The following is a 20,362-nucleotide window of genomic DNA, read 5'->3' on the forward strand; positions in this document are numbered from 1 at the left end:
TGTATTCTGGACATTTCTAGGTCTTATACAAATGATCTTTATCATAAGTTCTATTCCTCCCCCCAACTTGACATTGTTCTTTTAATTCCTTGAACTGTAACTGAGACCAGCATTCTTGCAATGTGGTCACTGAGGCTGTGTCCTGCTCAGTTAGATTGGAATTGAGTTCTCAAAACAGAAGAAGATACAGCTTAAATAGCATAGTGTGGTTATATCTCTTTGTGTGCATCCTGGAAATGTCTTGATCTTTTAAGTCAGTTACCTCACTATCTAATTCTGAACCATTTCCTGATTTCCAATCTGTTGTCTTGTATCTATTCATAACTTACCACAGTGTATGGTACACTCACTTTTAAGGTATGAGTATTGTGTACTTATGGAGTAGACCTTCCTGTGGGAGAATTAGCTTGCAGTTCCCATTGTGGGGATCTCTGAGGGCCAACCCTCTAAAGGAGGGTCTGGAAAAAATCTGTCTCCATTTCATTCATAGGAGAAAGATTCGTAGACGTATGCTCATGTGATCATGGTCAAGTCTGAATCTCTCCCATGTTAACTTTCCCTCACTCAAAACACACACTCACAGCTCAATGCAGGAGATAAGGACTCTTATCTCCTTAATTTTATTGATTTTTACCCAAGGAACATGTCATACTTTAAATGCTTAATTCTTGAGATTTGAAATTAACTTAATATTTTGATTTTTGTCATTTTTTTTTCAATCAGTTTAGGGCCTACACTCCTAAACCTAACTCCTGGTAAGGCAGATAGCTTATGTGTAACAGAACATAGGTGCCATAGACCATAATTTATTTGAAAGTGTCTTGAATGACTTATTTCCATATTGTTACTCCTGACATCTGGTAAACATTGTTACTAAAATCTGTTTTTGTATTTTCTATGATTCTGAAGGAGTGCTAAATAAGAAGATTAATGTTTACATAAGTCTCTCTCTCTCTCTCTCTCTCTCTCTCTCTCACACACACACACACACACACACACACAGAGAGAGAGAGAGAGAGAGAGAGAGAGAGAGAGAGAGAGAGAGAGAGACAGAGACAGAGACAGAGACACACACACACACAGAGTTTTCCATGAATACTTCTGCTTCCTGTTGAGTTGACATAATGTGTATTTATTTTATTCTGTCGTAGCATTGTGCTTCTTCTGGGCCAGAAACAGGCACTTGAAGAGTTGAAACAGTCAGTCCAGCAGTTGAGATGCACTGAGGCAAAGTGTGCAGCACAGAAAGAATTATTGGAACAAAAAGTTCAAGAGAATGATGGGAAGGAGCCGCCTCCCGTGGTGAATTATGAAGAAGACGCGCGGTCTGTGACATCAATGGTGAGCTCCTAAGCAGTCCCGTGCCCACAGAGTGTCTGGGTAGTGAGTGAGCACGGAGCTAATTAATTCTGGTTTGCTGTAACAAACTATTACTCTTGTTAACATGCAGGTCCTATTAAACTTATTTCTAAGTGCAGAATAGACTTACTGTCAGTCACCTCAGGTCACCTGGAGAGCATTTCAGAGGACAGAAAGCGCTTCTCTTGCCTTCAAAGCTGAAAGGACAGACTGCAGTTGTGTTTATCCCCGGGAGACAGCAGGAAGGTAGGGTATCATCTAAAGATAGAAGTAAGAATGAGGAGAAAGTGATTCCTTGACTGTTTCTTCAGAACCGAGAGACTCGGTTTGCCTTAGAGTGATAGTGCATTTACTTTTTTTCACAGTACAAAAAATGATGCAGTTTAAATTTTTTCATCCTCAATATGCTCAGATTTACAAACTTAAAATTCAGTTTAATTTAGTTTTATGATCTGATTAATGCCTAGTATATATAAGTCTGTCTGTCTGTCTACCTACCTACCTACCTACCTACCTACCTACTTACTTCATCTATCTGTCATCTACATTGGTAATTATTACGAGGGAGCAATTTTGCTCACTGGGGATATGTGGCAGAGACTCCAGACTTCTGTGTTACAGTGACCAGTGGATACTGTCTACAGCCTGTTAAGCATCCTGTTATGCATGGAATAGCCCCTTTATTCATATCCCCAGTGAAAGCTGTCCAGGCCAACATTTCAGGAGTGCAGTGTTGTTTTCCCTGGGCATCTCGATGTACTCCATAGGTGGAAGCATTAGCATGAGAGAATTTATAGTCAGCATTTCAGTAACTTTTCACGTTATGTGGTCTTAAATAATGTAATGTGTTAAGCCGATCTAAATGTCTCCACAGGCCACACTGAAACCTGCAGTAACATAGAAATGAATGTGAAGTACTTGACTGTTAGTAACCATGCTGCTTTTGTTGTTAATTGAATCCTGCCAGTGTGCACATGACTTTGCAAACTGTGCTCTGTCCTCAGTATCTTCCCTTCTGTCAGGGTTTTGAGCAAAGGTCCCCAGGATTCTTTCTTCTCCTCTATAGTGCTTGGTGTCTTTTGGACTTACATATTCTTTCAGAGGGATTCACGTTCCTTTCTTTCACTTGGCTTTTGGAAACCTCTTCTCTTTTCTTTGATTATGATTTTTACTGCTCCTTTGCTTGCATAGGAGTGTTGAATTGCTAATTACTTGATGTTTTGACAGTCTTAGTTATAATACTGTATATAACGTGCACATAACTTACGATAGTATTAGTATGGTAGAATAAAAAGTAGTTATTCAAGTTGCCAGATAATAGCTATCCACCATGGATAGCTATAATTTAAAAACCTGGCTCTTAAGAATTTGTGATCCTTTAGAGTTTAATTCTTAAGTTATCAAAGAAAAGATGTCTATTAATTCAATTGAATAAACAGATTTTCTAGTGAATAGATAATGAAGTTTAAGAAAGTGAACCGTTCTTTTCTTTCACAGTTTATAACCAATGATACTACCTTGCTAGTTTTACATAGTGCTGCTTGTTTTATTGTCTTCATTGTATTTTCAGTAACTGAAATAGTAATTATAAGTATCTCTTATACTGAAACAATACCTTTATTAAGTTTCTAATTAAAAATTAAAGTTTTGCCATGTGGTGGTGGCATATACTTCTTCTAGTGCTTGAGAGGTTTAGGCAAGGTGATGGCAAGTTGGAGACATGAGAAGCATGAGAAAACTCCATCTCAAATCAAAGCAAACAAAATGAAATTTCAGTAAGACTTTCATTGAAAAGTTTGTCAGAGTTTCAAAGGAACACTGTATATTATACATAGTTTAAAATAATAAGATAATGTTTTACAAATTACTTAAGGTATCCCCCAAATTGATGTCGATGAAATGTTTTGCAGTGTTTATGAGGAAGGAATGTGTCTGATACATAGTTCTTGTTGTTAATAATCCCACTTTTATTGTTTATTGTTTATATTGGGGAGTTCCTTGCAGTCTCGACTCTTTTCACCTCATAGTTATCATATATACTTACAGTTTAGTTGAAAATAAAAAAATATAAGGCATGACAGTTTTTTCCCCAGAATGACTACCAAAGCAATGTTTTATGAATAGCATTATAAGATAAGTTAGACTGTGTATGAGGGGGAGGGACCCGAGGGCCAAGAGGACAAGAAGGGAAATGGGGAAAGAAGAGACAGCATCATGTTTTCTCTCGTGTGCTAGATCCAGATTTTAATGTAACATTTGTCTGTCTGTCTGTCTGTCTGTCTGTCTGTCTGTCTGTCTGTCTGTCTGCCCATATCTATGTGTCTTTCTCCTTCCTTCCTCCCTTCATAGAGCAGGAGACATTAAAGCAGAAGGGTGCTGACTGGGGGAGGAAAGGGCCAGAGGTAGAGACCAGAAGGGCAGTGGGAGAGGACAGCTCCTCCCCTTTGGTGGACCGAGGACTTGTTTGTATTGTCCCTCAGTTCCTAACCTGAGTCAGGTTAGGAGTGATCTCTGTGCAAACATCACAGATTTCTTATAACCAAATAAACATGTGCTGCTGGCTTTACTATTGTTTACTAAACACCTTTCTTTAGTTGTTTATTAGCTGTCTAGTGCTAGGACATAATAAGCTTTATTTCAGTGTCAGTGCAGTCGAAGAATTAGACTTCCTTTTTACCCCAGAGTTAGCTGTTTATTTTATCACAACTGTGGACCACATACAAAGATTTTAATGAAAGGTCTACTTGTATGTCAGATCTGTGTGTCTAGAGTTGAAGGCAACCACAGAATGCCTTCCTACTTCACGACATGGTTAGCTCTCCTCTAAACAAACTGACTTCACCTCAATACTTCTGAAATTAACGTGTTGTGTAAATCCCTTTGATAGACAGGAGACAACATGTATTTATCTTTTCTGCATATATTGAGTAGCTGTTCTTATTTGAACAGCAGTAGTAATAGTCTCGTTATGCTACATTTTCAACCTGTGAAATATTTGACTTCATAAGAATTGCCTGTCATTATGTATGACTCAGTAGTATTCCTCACAGGAGTGCCTCCTGTTTCAGTCCTATGCTAAGAACAGCAAAACTGCTCTAAAATTAATCAAAGTATATTGAAAGTGTAGTTGAGAGTTTTATCTTGATCATTGTGAGGCATGCTTTCTTTCAATCACTGACATGAATCTTCATTTTGAACCTTGCTCACCGAATACTGGTATACCGAGAAGAGCACCAGACCAAGAGTCAGAAGACTCTGTGGCTGTTGTGTCTACAGTGTAATTGTAGTCAGGCTCCTTAAACGTCTGACTTTTCCATTCCATAGAGGGAGTGTGTTCTGTGGGAGATTAGGGATACTGAAAGGAGGTAATAAGTATAATTTATTCTGTATATTGAAAACCCTTAAAAATGTGCCACCACCTGGGGCCAAGAGTTTAACTATATGAGCTATGGGGGACGTTTCTCAATAAAACCACCACAGTTCTGTCAGGGTCTTTTCCTGTTACCAGTAGAGACAGCATATAAGCAATTAAACACAGTTTGTCTGGTGGGAAATTCTTGGGGAAAAATGCAGCAACTAGTGGCAGAAGATGGGTGTGAAATGTGTGTCTTTGTAGAGAAGTCAAGGAAGACCCCTGATAAAGTGACAGCTGGACAGAGATCAGAGAGGAGAAAGGGGACAAATGAGACTGGCTAGGGTGACAATGACCAATGCAGAACTTTCGTTGTCTTTTGAGAAGTTTGGTTACTGTGAGTGACTAGACTTTGCAAATAACCACTGGTAAAAAACATTGGTAGGTAATTGTCTCATTTTCCCTCTGTTTGTTCCTCGTAAAACATTAGGCAGTTGTTCTGCACATCTGTCATGCCAGCGTCTAGGAGGCTGAGTGAAGAAGAGTGTTAGCTGAAGGCAAGCAGGTCTGGGTTAAAGAGCAAGACCCTTTTCACAGAACAGCAGCAGCAACAAAGCAAGTAAGCCAAAGAAAAAGTCAAAGGAAAACAAAACAAAAGATAGGCACATTTGTTACGGAACCGAACACTGTTCTTATTCTACAGCAAACTTTGTAGAAGACAAATTGTGTTGTACAAATTAAAATTCAGTTTTGGAGGAAACTTTCCTTTCAGCCCAATCCTTTGTCTCTTAGGCCTTTAAAGAGAAATTAAGAAAGAAGGCAAAGGGAAAATATACTTAAGTAGTTGCACAGAGAATGGCCGGGAAAGGAGGTTGCTAGAGCAAAGAGAGCAAGCTAAATGGTACAGAGGGGACAGAAACAGACAGTGCCAAGACTGGAGGTAGGTGAACAGAGGCCGCCAGGAAGGGTAGATGATGACACTGTAGCAAGTGAGGAAGAGGGACAAGGGTAGATGACACTGTAGCAATGCTCTTCTTCATTTCCTTTTCTCATCCCCATCCTCCCATGGGCTGCACTATGGTCTGAGTCATTTACTCTGTTACATTGTAACATTGTTACATTGCTAATCTGAAAGTGAAGAAGGTGTTTGTAGGCAATAGGCACTGATTATGTTTACAGGCTCAATTACAACTATTAAAGATTATTGAAGGGTTAACCTATAGTGTCAAAATTTTGTTTTATGGTTCAATAACATTTGCCCCATGGCAACAATTTCTGAATTATATATTTAAGAAAGTTCAGTCTATTTGGTTGAAATTTTAGGTCAGGAGATATATTACTATTTTAAGAAAATCTGTTTCTATGAATTACTCAGTTGATACTAAAGTAATGTTGTATCTCAGAAGTTTTTATTGGGAAGTATTTAATTTGATAATATTAAATATACGTAATAATTTACGACCCTGTCTTAGTTAGTTTTAGTTATCAACTTTATGTAACCTAGGCCCATCTAAGAGGAAAGCCTGAACTGAGGCTTGGCCTGCATCAGATGGGACTGTGGGAATGTCTGTGGGGGATTGTCTTGCTTATTAATAGATGCTGGTGAGCCCAGCCCCCCGGGCAGGTGGGCTTGAACTACACGAAGAGTCAGCTGAGCCGGAGTCTGTAATCCAGGCAGTGGGGCATCAAGCAGCCTCCCTTCATGGTTTCCACTCCAAATTGGTGCTTCCGTTCTGCCTTCATTTTCCTCAGTGATGGATTGTATCTTGCAAGTGTAAGCCAAATATGTATTTCCCTCCCCTAAGTTGCTTTTGGCCATAATGTTATTATTGCAGCAACAGCATGGAGAGTAGAAAGAAAAGAAAGAAATCTGAAATGTTGTAATTTATTGTAGCATTTATGGTGTTAAAGAGTGCTACGGATGAGCATAAACTTTATATCTTTATATATAGTTACTTCGATTTGTTGTAAATTATATTATTGGTATTTAGATATAGCTCCTGTTGGCAGTATAACTATTGCAAATGTCTGTATATTTTGATGTTAAAAGCCTTTTCCAATTTTATTAGTTATAAAACATTCAGTATTTTTGACATCGATTAGGCTCTAGTGCTGGTGAGAAGAAAATTGCTTGGTGACTCTTCCCTTGTTCACTCATGCTTGAATGACGTAAGCCGAATTAAGAGCATCACGAAAACACCCAGACACATTTTTATTCTGGCTCTGATATGTATAATAGCATTATGTAGCCTTTATTTAATTGTAATCAATTTAGGTATCATTTTATCTTCTTTTCAAGGATTTGACTCTTGTATTATTTCTAGTAAGAGAAAGTAAACACAAGATTAGACCTTGTAATCATTTTCTCCTCGGTGTGCAGAGAGTGTTTACTATCATCTTTCATTTGTATACTTGTATTGGTGTGATAAAAATATATTTAATCAGAAAGATTCTTAAGCAGACCCCCTATGTTGAGAGCGAAAACCATGAGTTTCTTCTGTATTTTAAAGAAATGCAAGGTTATACAGACAAATTGGTTCTGATTTTTCACTGGCAGTTTAACTTACCAACAAAAATTAATGCCTACACACTTTCTAACATTTGATGACAGCATACAATTTAGAGGTCTCATTTTAATTTAGTGGTTGCTCATTATAATTTAGAAAGTTGTGCTATGGAATTAAATCATAATTGTTTCTATTTTGGAAGTCATACTGTGCTTTTATGGTGATGGGGTAATTAGTGCAAGTACTTAAGGTTTTTGGTAGATGGAGAATAAAACAAGCGTGATCTGCCCAGATTATGAAAAACACTGGCCTTGTGCTCACCATGGGAATATGAAAGCTTAATTTAATTGTGTCATTTCTTATGGACTTCTTGGCTGACCTGTGGGAATATTGCCTCTACCACTTCTCTGAGCCAGAAACAGCTGTGACTTTGAGCCAAGCAATGGGTACAATTTGGTTTGGGCTTAGAACACATGGGGTGCTTCAGTGTGCCTCTCATTTTGCAGAGAGTCCGTTAGCTGATGGACTGGAGGTGTTCAAAGCTTCAGCTTCAGTGTGTCTCAGAGTGGGAGGACCGTGTAGGAGTGAGGGATCACAGGAGGTGTGTCCCCACTGTCCCTGAGCTGACTTGTGCCTTAGGTGGTCAGTTAGTCAGACCTCTTGTAGCCCTGACTGTAAGAAACAGCACTTCATGAGACTCGAGGTAGCTAATGACGGTAAAATTCAGCAAAATATGAAATGACGCCCAGGAAAAATTGAGATGGCCACAGGTTATCTAGACCACACAGAAACTGCCCTGTGTGCGTAGTTGCTACTCTTGAGCCACGTGACCAGTTATATCGTAAGCATCTCAAAGGTCAGAAACTAAGTGGAAGATGAAGTCGTATCATCTTCAGTAAAGGAGGCATGTCACCATGCAGGGGAGAAAAAGTGTCCTCTGGGTTTAGCCTTAAGATGTATACCAGAGTCTTGCACACTGACACTGTGTGACCCTTGATGACATCACAGCAGCCAATGCAGGGATGTGGTTCAGAAAGCCATCTCTCACAGAATCTAGAATCCCTCAGGCCACGACAACAGCCTCAGTTCTGCAGGGTGAAGAAGCACCTGTCACCTGACTTCACCTGAAGTGGACAGCATGCACATGCTTGAAGGTTTTCCTTGTAGACGGGGTGCAGTGCATTTGCTGATACCCCCAGCTACTCCGGAGACTCAGGTGGTGACGTTGTGAATTCAAGGCCAGCTACAAAGCTTGATGTAACCCTGTCTCAAAAGGAAATGAAACAAGAACCAACCAAATCCCACAGTTTTGTTTCAGTGCCTTTTCTCTTAGCTGAAGTTTGAATATGCAATGGATAATAGATATTTTAGACTTGTTTGATGATAGATCTGTACATAACATTAAAGCATTTACTAGTCAATTCCTTATCTTTTAAAAAGATAAACACTTCTGTTATCTTTAAAATTATTGGAAATATTTTATAGCAAAACAGTTGTTATGTTTGTAGAGACATATTTTCTATAAAATTATTCTAACTTTCCCTTTCTTAGGATTAAAAATATTGATGGTGCTTGAATGGAAAATTTCACTTTTATCCTTCAACTTTGGATTACAGTTTTATGATATATCTTATTTATTAATGTCTCATTATTTCAATTTAGTTATTATTTTACCTTATAAATTTCTTTGTTGGTTGTATAGAAAATCCATCTTGATATAGATTTTAAGGATTTTAAAGATAAGTAATTGCAGAGTACTGAAAATTTTGATATTTAATGAAGACGTTTTATTTTGGAGGGAAAGTTTTTCTTTTCTTTCTTTAAAATTTATTCGTGCCTTGTACAGTATACCCCAATGACCACAGCCTCCACTCCTTTTGATATCCCCCTCCACCAGATCCTCTCCTCCGTTTCCCTTAAGAGAAGAGCAGGCCTTCCAGGGGTGTCAACGGAGCAGGGCACAATAAGGTACAGTAAGCTAGGCACAAGCCCTCATATCAAGGCTGGAGGCAACCTAGTAGGAGCAAAAGAGTCAGAGACACCCCCACTCCCCCTGTTAGGAGACCCACAAAAATATCTTTTGGTATCTGTCACAGTTTGAATATTTACATTTCCAAACAGAGTGTTTGACAGTTTGCTTCGCTAGCGCTTAGGGAAATGCAGTCACCTGTGTTAGATTGTGTTGACTGTCGTTTAAGTGAAGTTGCGAAGAACAAGTCTCCCCCACTTTGGTTACTCGTTGCCTTGTGATGGCCAGTTTGCTAAGTAGAGAGCAGTATTTCATTCCAGCAGTCCTACTGAGATGTTACAGTTCAGAGAACTTCTAAATCTGAGGAGAGTTTTCTCACATTAAAGTTACATTTTATCCGGGCTTTGTTGTTAAATCAGTAGACCAAATTTGTAGTCATAGGGTCTGGAAATCCATCTAAACTAGGGCTGTATGACCTCCCTGAAATAATATTCCATGTTAACCTTATTAATAAGGAATAAGTGAAGTGGCAACTTCTGGGAACACCACACAATTGTTAGAATGTTTGGTAAAGTAATATGTAAAATGTTTAATAAAGTAATATGTAAATGTTTAACTAGGCACCTTGCATATGGGGAAGGTCACTGAATAGGAACTATAAATAACAGTAATGTTAACGTAGCGTCTCCTAATTTTTTTTATTTTTATTTTTTTAACTTTTTAATGTTGGAGACTACATTCTTGTGTTAACATACCTCTTTAATGGCGCAGTAACTCAGGGTAGGGAATTACCAGCAGGGGGAGCTAAGTGCCAGAAAACCAACATCTGTAAGTGAGGTAGCATGGTAGCTTACTTTTAAGAAATAAAACAAATGCATTTTGGTTTTGAAATGAATGTGGAGGCTTTCTGTTTTTATCATGCCTGCCAGAGCCACTGCCTTGCTATACTGTCTTATAGTATGAAGACACATGTTTTATTTTTATTTTAAATTCTTTATTTCATCTAATGCCAATATACAAGGTATTGCTGTTCGTTTTATGGCTAAGGCACTTTTAGTAAACTCAGTTTATAAATACTGGCTTAAGACTTGAACAGCTTATTCCATAACTGGACTCTGCCACTCAGACAGGCTTTCATTTCTATGTCAGTGGGAGCCTGTCACCTCAGTCAGCTTTTCAGATGACAATCCAAGTGGAGATCACTCACTGTTCATCATCTACAGTCTCGTGCACCACACAAACATGCTCCCATGACACTTGCTGCTTATCCCACTCCAGCCCAAACCCTTTACCTGTGATGACACAGGCACAACTCACCATGAACTTGCTCTGTCTGCCTTGCCAGTCTCTCTGTGTGCTCCTTTGTTGTTACGATAAATCTTTTTGCCAAAAGCCACTGGATCCCTACTGCCACATGGGCACTTTCTACCAGCCGCCCCAGTTCTGCCCGCCAAGGTAGGGCCCCAAATAATACACAGAGACTTGTATTAGGTACAAATGCTGCTTGGCCAATGACTAGGATTCTCATCTGCTAGCTCAGTCTTAATTATCATTAATCATATATTTTATAAGACTTACCTTATTTAGGATGCCTTCCATTGGCGTCCTCATCCTGGGATCACACGGTGACTCTGGAGGAAGAGAGAGGGGACCCACTTCCTTCTTGCCCTTGTTTATAAGTCTCCCTGCTATGTCACTTCCTGTGTGGATCGCCACTTCTTTACTACATTTCCCAGAATCCTCCTTGTCTCCTAGTCCCGCCTAACTTGCTGCTTCATTGGCCAAACAGTGCTTTATTTATCATCCAGTAAGACAAACACATACACAGAAGCACCTCCCCCTCGTCACTTTGTCCTTCCTATTTAGAGTAACCTCATTGTGTGAATGACCTGCTATATTTCTTCTGCCTGCGCCCCTCCAGTGGCCTCTCCATAACTAGGGTAAAATTCACATTCCTTACCAAGTCCTGAGCTACTTGATTTTGTCTCTGAGTACCAACTCCCATCAGCTACTCTTCCTTCCTGCCACTTTCTAGTCTACTGTGCTCTGAACACAACACAGCGTCTCAGTGTTCCTCCTTGATGTGTCTTTTCTCTATAGTGTTTTTGCCTGCATTTTTCAAGGGACTAACTACCATGCTTTCATTATTTTAGTTCTTAGGATATCCATGTGTGCTCGTGTATGTGTGTGGTGTGTGTGTGTGTGGTGTGTGTGTTGAGCATTCTTCCCGCCAGCCTGGGCCCACTGCCACAGCAGTCCCCAATTAAACAGGCAAACACTGTATTAATTATAAAGCTATTGGCCGGTGACTCAAGCTTCTCATTTGGCTATCTCACACCCATATCTATTAATCTAAATATTCCCACGTGGTCTTCTCTTACTGGAGACCTGGTACACCTCTGGTGTCCTACATGTCAGCTGACTCTGTCTCCACAGAGAAGAGAAGAAATGCAATTTCCTGTTTGCCCCTGCTTATATCCTGATTCTGCCCAGCTACATCACTTCCTGGGATCACATGATGACTCCTCTCTGCCTACATTTCCCAGAATCCTCCTCATAGCCTAGTCCCACCTATCTTGTTTCCCTATTGGCCAATAGTGTTTTATTCCTCAACAAATAAGATAAACAGATACACAGAAGAACAACCCCCATCGTGTGTGTGTGTGTGTGTGTGTGTGTGTGTGTGTGTTTAAATACATATTTTAATTCTTTGAGAATCTCCTGCATTCAATACATTTTGATTCTGTTTTCCGTACTCCTCCCACTAACTCCTCACAAGCCTACATCCCATCCTCACTCACCCTCATGTCCTCTCTGTCTGTCTGTCTGTCTGTCTGTCTGTCTCTCCCCTACCTACTCAAGTTTGTGCTACTTACATATGCATGGCTATGGGTTTAGGGGACACATTCTCAACAAAAACTGTGACTCTCCCTGTCCCTGCAGCTGTCAACTGTTGTTAACGACTCCTCAGATTGGGTTGGGACTAAGGACACCCCGTTCCCTGCATGCTGGAGTGTGGACTGCTTGGTCTTGTGCAGGTCTGTCCAGGCAGGTACAACTGCTGTGAGGCGAGCAGAGCAGCAGCCCTGTTGTTTCCAGAAGACACTGTTTTCCCCCAGAACCCCCCAACCTCTGGCTCTCACAGTCTTTCTGCCTCTTCTCCCTGAGTGCTGGCAGGAGTGGGTAGGATACAGATGTCCCATTTGGGGCTGAGGACTCCACAGACACTTACTCCGTAAGCACCTGCACTAGCTCTGAGTTCCTGCATCAGTCACTGTCCACCATACTCTGCAACTTCTCCAGTAAAGTCTGGAAGTTGTGGTTGTCTATGTGTATAGGGATATGAATACAGAGAACAGTTTGATAGCGTTGCACTTAACAAGATAATGGTAGCTGGTTGACCCCTACGATTCCCAGCCACTCTCAGCAGATGGACAGTATCTGGCACTCGTTTCCCTTATGGAGCAGATCTGGTCAGAAAGCAGGGGGTTGTTCCTATCGCACTTTTGCCACTGTTACATCCGTGGGCATACCCTGCCATGCCTGTGGTTATTGTAACTTTGATGTTACATCCGTGGGCATACCCTGCCATGCCTGTGGTTATTGTAACTTTGAAGGTTCACAGCTGGGCAAGATTGTTGGTGGCTTTTCCCCTTTAGCTGCCTTGAAAAGCACCATGTGACATTGTGAAGGCCAGCCAGTCAGCAGGGAAGAAGCTTCATGGTCAGTATGCCCTTGATTTCTCCATGGCCTGTCACCAGCATGGGCCGTGTCTTCCCTGGTCGTATTTGACCATCACGTTCTCATGCACGTTGAAGAGCAATGGCAACAACCTATGTTTTGGGGTGTCTGCAGTTCACCCCTGACCAACAGTTTGAAGGGTAAGATTCTGACAGTTGGCACTGGCTTTTCTTTGACAGTCTATGGCTTCTGGGTAATTCCTATTGAACTCTTTATATGATAAGCAGGAAGCTTATGTAGCTGTTCACATGGTTCCCCAGCATCTTGAGCACTAGTTGTTCCCCGTTTCCTGCCCCACTCTCCACTCCCCCACCTACCCCCCTCCTCCTCCCCTTCACGTTCACTCGCTCTCCCCTCCCCTGAGATCTTACCCCTCCCTACCAATTACTCCTCTCTAGCCTCCTGGATTCTACAGACGTTCCAAGTTAACAGCAACAACAACAAAATCTATAGACTTGACACTAAGGTCCACACATGAGTGAGAACGTGATGTTTGCCTTTTTGTGGTCCAGATTACATCACTCAGTATATTTTTTTCCAGGTATACTGGTTCAGGTGCAATCTCACTCTTATTGACAGTTGATTATAATGCTACCTATGCCACATAGGAATTGCCATTGTCTGTTCAGCACTTGTAGGCTTTTTCTAGCTCCTGGCTGTTGTGAACAGAGCAGTGATGGACATGGGTGTGCAAGTGTCTCTGTAGTGGGACGGAGACCGTTGAGTGTCTGCCCAGGAGTTGGGCTACAGGGCAGATCTCGTTCTAGTTTGGGGATGAACCGCCACACTGATTCTCAGAGTGGTGGCGTCAGTTTGCCATCCCACCAGCCGCGTGGGATTCTGTTCATCCTTCCCACCATTTGTCTTCATTTTTTTTTCTTTTCTTAGCCATCTGACTGGGGTCTCAAAATAGTTTTAATTTACATCTCAAAGGCCATGCTTTGAAGAGTTTTCTCTGACTGCATTGCTGCAAGGAATCCACTTATGGCTCTTTACACCCTGCCCTCATCATTTATCCTGTTGCCTTTTGCCTTTTTTATATGTTACCAGCTCCAAATATCTTTATCATTAATTCTACAACAGTGACTATAACTACTATTTTTTTTTTTTGGCTGAGAAAATATTCAACAACTCGCAGCATTTTCATGGATTAAATGCTGATATATGTATATTGATGTATGTATTAATTCATTTGTTAAAGTGTGTGTGTTTATTTGTATTTTCTCCCCATTTATATCTGTCTATACCCAAATTTAGTTTGTGAACACAGACACTTTCATTGTATTTACCACTGTTTGCTCATCCCTGCTTAGTGCTTGCTATATAGATTCAGCAAATATTTTTCGGATGTTGGACAGGCTGTTAGAATTCCCACTAACAAAGAGTCACTGGATATTTATATAAAATACTTTTCTAGGGAAGAGGACATTTTCAACCAGCAGAATTATGCCTGGCTGTTGGCAGAGTCTCTGAAGGCAGAAGTCTCTATAGAGCACTCTCCTTGGTTTTAGAAAGGAGATTGGCAAGAATATTTATTGGAGATTATAGTGTGTTAAGTTCCCATTGAAATGGGAAGTACACTTTTAGCATGGCCCCCAAACAGATTTAGATTTAAAGAGAAAAGGATGCTTAACTTTCAGAAATATGAAATTATGTATTCCTGACGTATTACATCTATGGCCTTTGTTTCAGCAACTGGGAACCAATGCACCATCCATAGTATTATTGTCTTTATATGTGATCTGAAATAGCCTCTGCTTAGCAACATCAGGTGATTTCAAATATTTTTAGTTACAGTAAGCAAAACCAATGGTATACATGATACAAAGGAAAATACCAGATTTAGCTTATTTCGGGGGGGTAAACTAAGAGTAAGATATGGCTGCTTTAGATTTTTAAATTTTGGCTGTAAATATTAATCTTCATTTATTTTTATCTCCAAGATTGCTTGCAGATTTAAAATTTTGTGATTTTGTGAGCCTGGGTGAGTGTCTGGCACCCAGTAAATCCTCACTGAATACTGAAAGAATAAATGAATAGAACCAAGCTGTAAGTAAGCGACAAAGATAGGAAAATGTAAGTAAATTTATTCAGATATAGAAGTAAAAATTAACTTGTTTAAAATGAGCTAAATAAACGTGAGACCCATAAAGTACATTAAGAAGTGTTAGTGTTGTTCGCTGAGTTTACCCTCATGTAAGCAGAAGAGAATTAGTGAATTGCTCAAGTGTATCCAGTTTGTCTGTTAAGAGTGCTCTGGGTAAAGGACCTGACCCAAGAAGGAGGCAGGATGTCATAGAACTGCACAGGTTCCGTCCTAGCGTCCTTTGGGGTTCAGTCCTGACTTGTTCTTACTGAGGGAGTGACCTTGGGAAGTTAGCTAACCTCTGCATGCCTCAGTTTGAGTGTCTGTAAACTCAGGGGGGAAATAGAACCTATGTCACAGGGCCTATGTGAAGGATTCAGTGGAAGGATCTTCATAAAATGTCCAGGACAGTGCTAGCCCATAAGAAACTCCCCATCCCATGCTGCCTACTGTCATTTATCAGGGGAAAAATTGATGAAATTGTTACTTCAATCCAAAATGAGAAGCTTCTGATAGGCCTGGTGTAAACACGAGTGTTTTTTATGTACAACTAAGTTAACTGGACGTTGAACACAGATGAGACTTTGTAGTTTGATTCATGAAGGATCTCACAATGTAACACAGGCTGGCCTTGAATTTGTATTTCTTTTCACCTACTGAATGGTGGGATTGTAAGCATGTGACACTGGGCCTGGTCTTAGTTCTCTCAAGTGTGTTAAATTGGAAAGAAGAGGAATTTTTAAAGGAGAAATGTTTATGCCAAACTTGTGATCCAAAGAAGTTTTAAAGGCAAGAGCTGTCTAGTAGGTCTCTGTCGCCTTTAAAGTGTTTTCCTGCTTTGTTTCCGTGAAGCCTTATGAACTTTATTCCACCTACAATCATGTTGTGGCCACGGGTGCTGATGTTCAGATGGGCGGTCAGTACAGGTGTGGCAGAAGCAATAGGATTGCATGCCGCCAGCCAGAGCTGCATAGGGAGACTGGTCAGACACAGGCAAGAGACGGGTATCCCACACCCAGGCTGGAAGCACAGTCTGTGGCGTCTCCCTGTTGCATAAAGTGCTTTTAACCATAGGCCACACTTTCTAGAACAGATTATCCAAAGAACAGTCGTCTGTTCTGGCTGCAGGTTCCTGGCATGGAGTAAGTAGCCCAAGCTACTGTGTCCAGCCGGGCTGCCTCACTGAGTATTCATAGACTCAGTGTATTCTCACTGGAAGGAAAGACTCTGATGAGACACTGGCCATCATCTGGACATAACTTAGGATTTCTTACATTTGATTAGAGGAATTACAAAATGGTAGAGAGTTACACTTCAATAAAATAAAAACACAGGAGGAAATTTAGAGCGACACTTCCTTGCTCAGCTGTCTATGAAGTTTGCTTCCGGACATAACTTGGAAGTGAGCTGGGTAGCTGGGGATTTTGAAATGGCTGCTATTCAGTGGGAAGGCTTCCGCATGTTGGGAAGGAAGAAAATAAATTATTTTATTTAAATGATTGATTAAAATGTGATCCATTTCTTAGCTAGTGGGTCTTTACTTAGTGCATGTAGATTCCCACCCAAACTAAAAAAACACAACGAAGTAAAGCAACCTGCCCCTCCCCCCAACATTCCTTGGCTTAATGGTCCCTCTGACCCAGGGCTGATGGTACAGTTCCCTGCCAGCAGAGGAGCTCAGGGGCTGGGCCTTTTCTGTCTTGCTTTTGTCTCAGCCAGGAAGATCTGTGGACACGCTGACTTCCCTGGGCACACTGTCAGTAGTTGTAGCTAAGATCTGAGATGGAGCAGAGAGTGGAGTGTCCCCAGTGTGAGGGCCAGCTGGAGCCCACAGTACCCAAGTACTGTAAAAAGTGTGCCGTAAAGTTGAGCCCTGAGCCCTCCTCGTCAGAAATCCAGAGATACCAGGTAAGGAGGAAGGGGCTCCGCCCTATGCCAGGGCCTGGGCATTGCCTGATAGTCCCAGGGATCGTCGGCTTGTTAATAATGTCAGTGTTTCAACTGGGAGAAATATTTTTCTTGATTTTCTTTTTTGAACATTGCTATTACTCAGACACCCAAGCCAAGCATGTGGGGGGGGGGTGGTGCTAATCTGCATTATTTGTGTAATTTGTTTCTCTATTCACCTCTCAGATTTGAGAGGGAAACAGGCTTTCTAATCCCTGAGAAGGTAAGAAAGAGCACTTTGTGCAAAAGCACAGTTCAGTTTAAAATTCTCAGTGGTGCTCAGACTTCTCTTTTCTAAGTCTCAGTTTTTAAGGCCTGCCCAGCTCAACAGAAACTTGTTTCAATTTCTGTAACTGAAGGAGGGGTAGTATTTTTTTCTTGAACCAATGCGTTAGTTAAATAGGGACAGTGATTGAGAAGCTTCTCACAGAACATGCCTGTAGCTCAGTGCTGTTTTATAACCCAGCGCTTACAGTTTAATTTAGTATTCTGAAATACACCAACTGAGAATCTTTGACTGTATAGCGTGTGATTTCTGTAGATAATAGGAATAGTGCTCTTATACCACATTTGTTGTGTTTGTAAGGACTTTTATGAGCATTTTGTTCATTTGCTTTTAGTTCACATTTAACTTCCCACATTTTCTAATTAGGGCTCTGATATTTTGTCCACATTTTTTATGTTAGGAAAAACAAGTTTGGACTTTGAAATAAGAATGGAAATACCAAAAAAGGATTTTCAATGATCATGTAACTGCCTCTTGTCTTTTTAATTATCTTTGAAAAGAATGGAAATAGATAAATACTTTCTGTCTTTTTTGTTTTGTTTTGTTTTGTTTTGTTTTTGTTTTTCCGAGACAGGGTTTCTCTGTGGCTTTGGAGCTGTCCTGGAACTAGGTCTGTAGACCAGGCTGGCCTTGAACTCACAGAGATCTGCCTACCTCTGCCTCCTGGGTGCTGGGATTAAAGGCGTGCGCCACCACCACCCGGCATTTTCTGTCTTAATGTTTGTTACTCAATGGAATATGTGGGTTATTATATTCTAATTAAGTGTCTTGTCATTAGGTAATACTATTCATAAGTTTAAAGAGTGTTACTGGGTTTATGGTATCTCAATTTGTGTATTCATAAAAATATTAGAGGATATAGAAATCCTTTGACATTGTCCTGTACAATCTGTTATTGTATAATATCTCTGGCTTCCAAGGTATTGATGTCTTAAACAGCTAGCTGCTGACATATAACTCACCCTTTAGCTTTTTTTTTTTTTTGTAATAAAATGGGAAAGTGCCATCTTTATTCATCCTAATTGAATTTTAAATGTCCTTTTGACACAAAAAGGTATATACATGACACAGTTACACAAGCTTCTTCAACTGGACAGCAGGCATCAAAGCCTGTAGGTGTATAGGGTAAATCAAGATCTGTTGGGAAAAGAGAATTGTTTCTGTAACTGTAATCTGACCTTTGAAACCTCAAAGCCCACCTTCAGTGACATCCTTCCTCCAACAAGGCCACATGTCTCAGTCCTCCTAATTCTTCTCAGATAGGCCATTCCCTAATGTCTAAGAATTTAAATATATGAGACTATGGGAGCCGTTCTTACCAAACCTCCACAGTAGCTTTTCGAGATTACATGAGCGTTCATGTGAAGGCCCATGAAGAATGTTATCGTCTATGCTCACTCATCCAAAAATAATGTTCTCAGTAAGTTTAAGCTGTGCCTTTTCTCCCTTTCTTTCACCCTTCATTTCTATTTGTGTGTGTCTCTGTGTGTGTGTGTGTGTGTGTGTGTGTATGTGTGTGTGTGTGTATGTGTGTGTGTGTGTGTGTATGTGTGTGTGTGTATGTGTGTGTGTGTATGTGTGTGTGTGTGTGTATGTGTGTGTGTGTATGTGTGTGTGTGTATGTGTGTGTGTGTATGTGTGTGTGTGTATGTGTGTGTGTGTATGTGTGTGTGTGTATGTGTGTGTGTATGTGTGTGTGTGTATGTGTGTGTGTGTGTGTGTGTGTGTGTGTGTGTGTGTGTATGTGCCTGTATGAGTTTATGTGCATCATGTGCGAGCAGGTTATTTTGGTGGCCACAAGAGGGCGCTGAATCCTCTGGAACCTATTGTAGGTATTGTGAGCTGCCATGTTGGTGGTGGGGCCAAACTTGGGTCCTCAGTAAGAGCAGTCAGCTGTCTTAACTGCTGAGCCGTTACCATCTCTAGCCCTCCTTTCCTTATTACAGAGGTGGAAGAAAGGCCATAGTAAATGTCATAAGCTCTGGTTTATTTGCTTAGGCTGTTTCACTCTGTGAGAAAAACTTGTGTAGCTAAGTTTAAATAAGCAGTTTTTATTCTTTAGAATTTTGTATACTGTACTGTATTTGCATCCTTTTCACACCTCCCCCTTCTCCTTCCAACTCCTGTGTTTTTCCTGCTCCTTCTTAAATCTATGACAGGCCTTCTTTGGGTAGCCATATTGCTGAGATTTCATGGATGCAGCAACAAACTCTTAGAGTTTTTCTGCCTTGTCTTCCAAATGTTCTCAGAGCCTTTTAAGGTAGTTGGTGCTTTGTAGAAGTGTTCCTTGGGGTTGAGAAGGCCTGAATAATGACATCACCAGGGTCTCATGGTTACATGAAGAACTCTAGGTAATCAGTTGTTGCTGAGAGACACAGTTTCTTCAGGAATGAGCCCCCTGATAGGTTATCTGATTCCAGATTATCAGCACTAAACCCATATGCATAGGAACAACACTAATTATGTATGTGATGATAATAATAATGAAATAGGAAGTCATGGTGTTCTCCAGTCTGTGAGAGCTAGTCCCCAGGAAAGAGCCATCCAGGCCAATTTCATCTTGATTCTGCCATGTCCTATGTCTGAAGTATGTGGTGTTTGCAGCAGTAATGGCAATATACTATAGTTCTATCAATGGTCTACCCCTGCCCAACAGTAACCCCAGGGAGGTTTGAGGTTCTTGTCAGTTGTCTATGGCTCCTGGGGAGAGCATTATCTCCCTGTGTGGTATGACTATGTTCTGTCTGTCTGCTTGCACACCGCCTACCTATCTGTCCATCTATCTATGTGTACACAAATACACACATCTATATTGTATCTGATTCCTAAACGTGTCTATAAACGAGTATGTCTCCTATGGCTTTCTAAACGTCCTTGCTGGCATTCATTGCTCCTTCCTTGCGCTCTGCCTATCTCAGCCAAATTGCTCTACCTCCCCATGTCCCCTCTTGGTCACACTAGCTCTCTCTCTCTCTCTCTCTCTCTCTCTCTCTCTCTCTCTCTCTCTCTCTCCTCTAGCTCTTCTCTTCCCTCCCCTCACAGCCTCTTCCTGCTTTCCTGGCTTCTCCAGCTATATATAACTTAAAGTTATATTCTCAAATGTAAAGATTTAGAG

The 20,362-nt window shown here is 40.8% G+C and overlaps 1 protein-coding gene across 11 annotated transcripts in view; it reads left to right on the plus strand.

Moving 5' to 3' along the window:
* Fer (FER tyrosine kinase) overlaps positions 1 to 20,362 on the plus strand; it is a 261,687-nt gene that overhangs the window by 77,666 nt on the left and 163,659 nt on the right. For 4 of the 11 annotated variants that reach the window (XR_004768769.1, XM_027397739.2, XM_035441167.1 and 1 more), the window contains exon 9: positions 1,152 to 1,341. Coding sequence is in view for 10 of the 11 variants with exons in the window: in XM_027397739.2 (XP_027253540.1) it covers positions 1,152 to 1,341 (190 nt within the window). In the remaining variant the exon portion in view is untranslated. Of the gene's footprint in view, positions 1 to 1,151; positions 1,342 to 1,450; positions 1,606 to 9,115; positions 9,335 to 14,868; positions 15,005 to 16,729; positions 16,923 to 20,362 lie in introns of those variants that run through there. The other 7 variants (XM_027397742.2, XM_027397743.2, XM_035441169.1 and 4 more) reach the window with 7 other exon arrangements.

The sequence above is a fragment of the Cricetulus griseus genome, chromosome 2, assembly GCF_003668045.3.
Source record: "Cricetulus griseus strain 17A/GY chromosome 2, alternate assembly CriGri-PICRH-1.0, whole genome shotgun sequence".
In the NCBI taxonomy this organism is placed as follows: domain Eukaryota; kingdom Metazoa; phylum Chordata; class Mammalia; order Rodentia; family Cricetidae; genus Cricetulus; species Cricetulus griseus.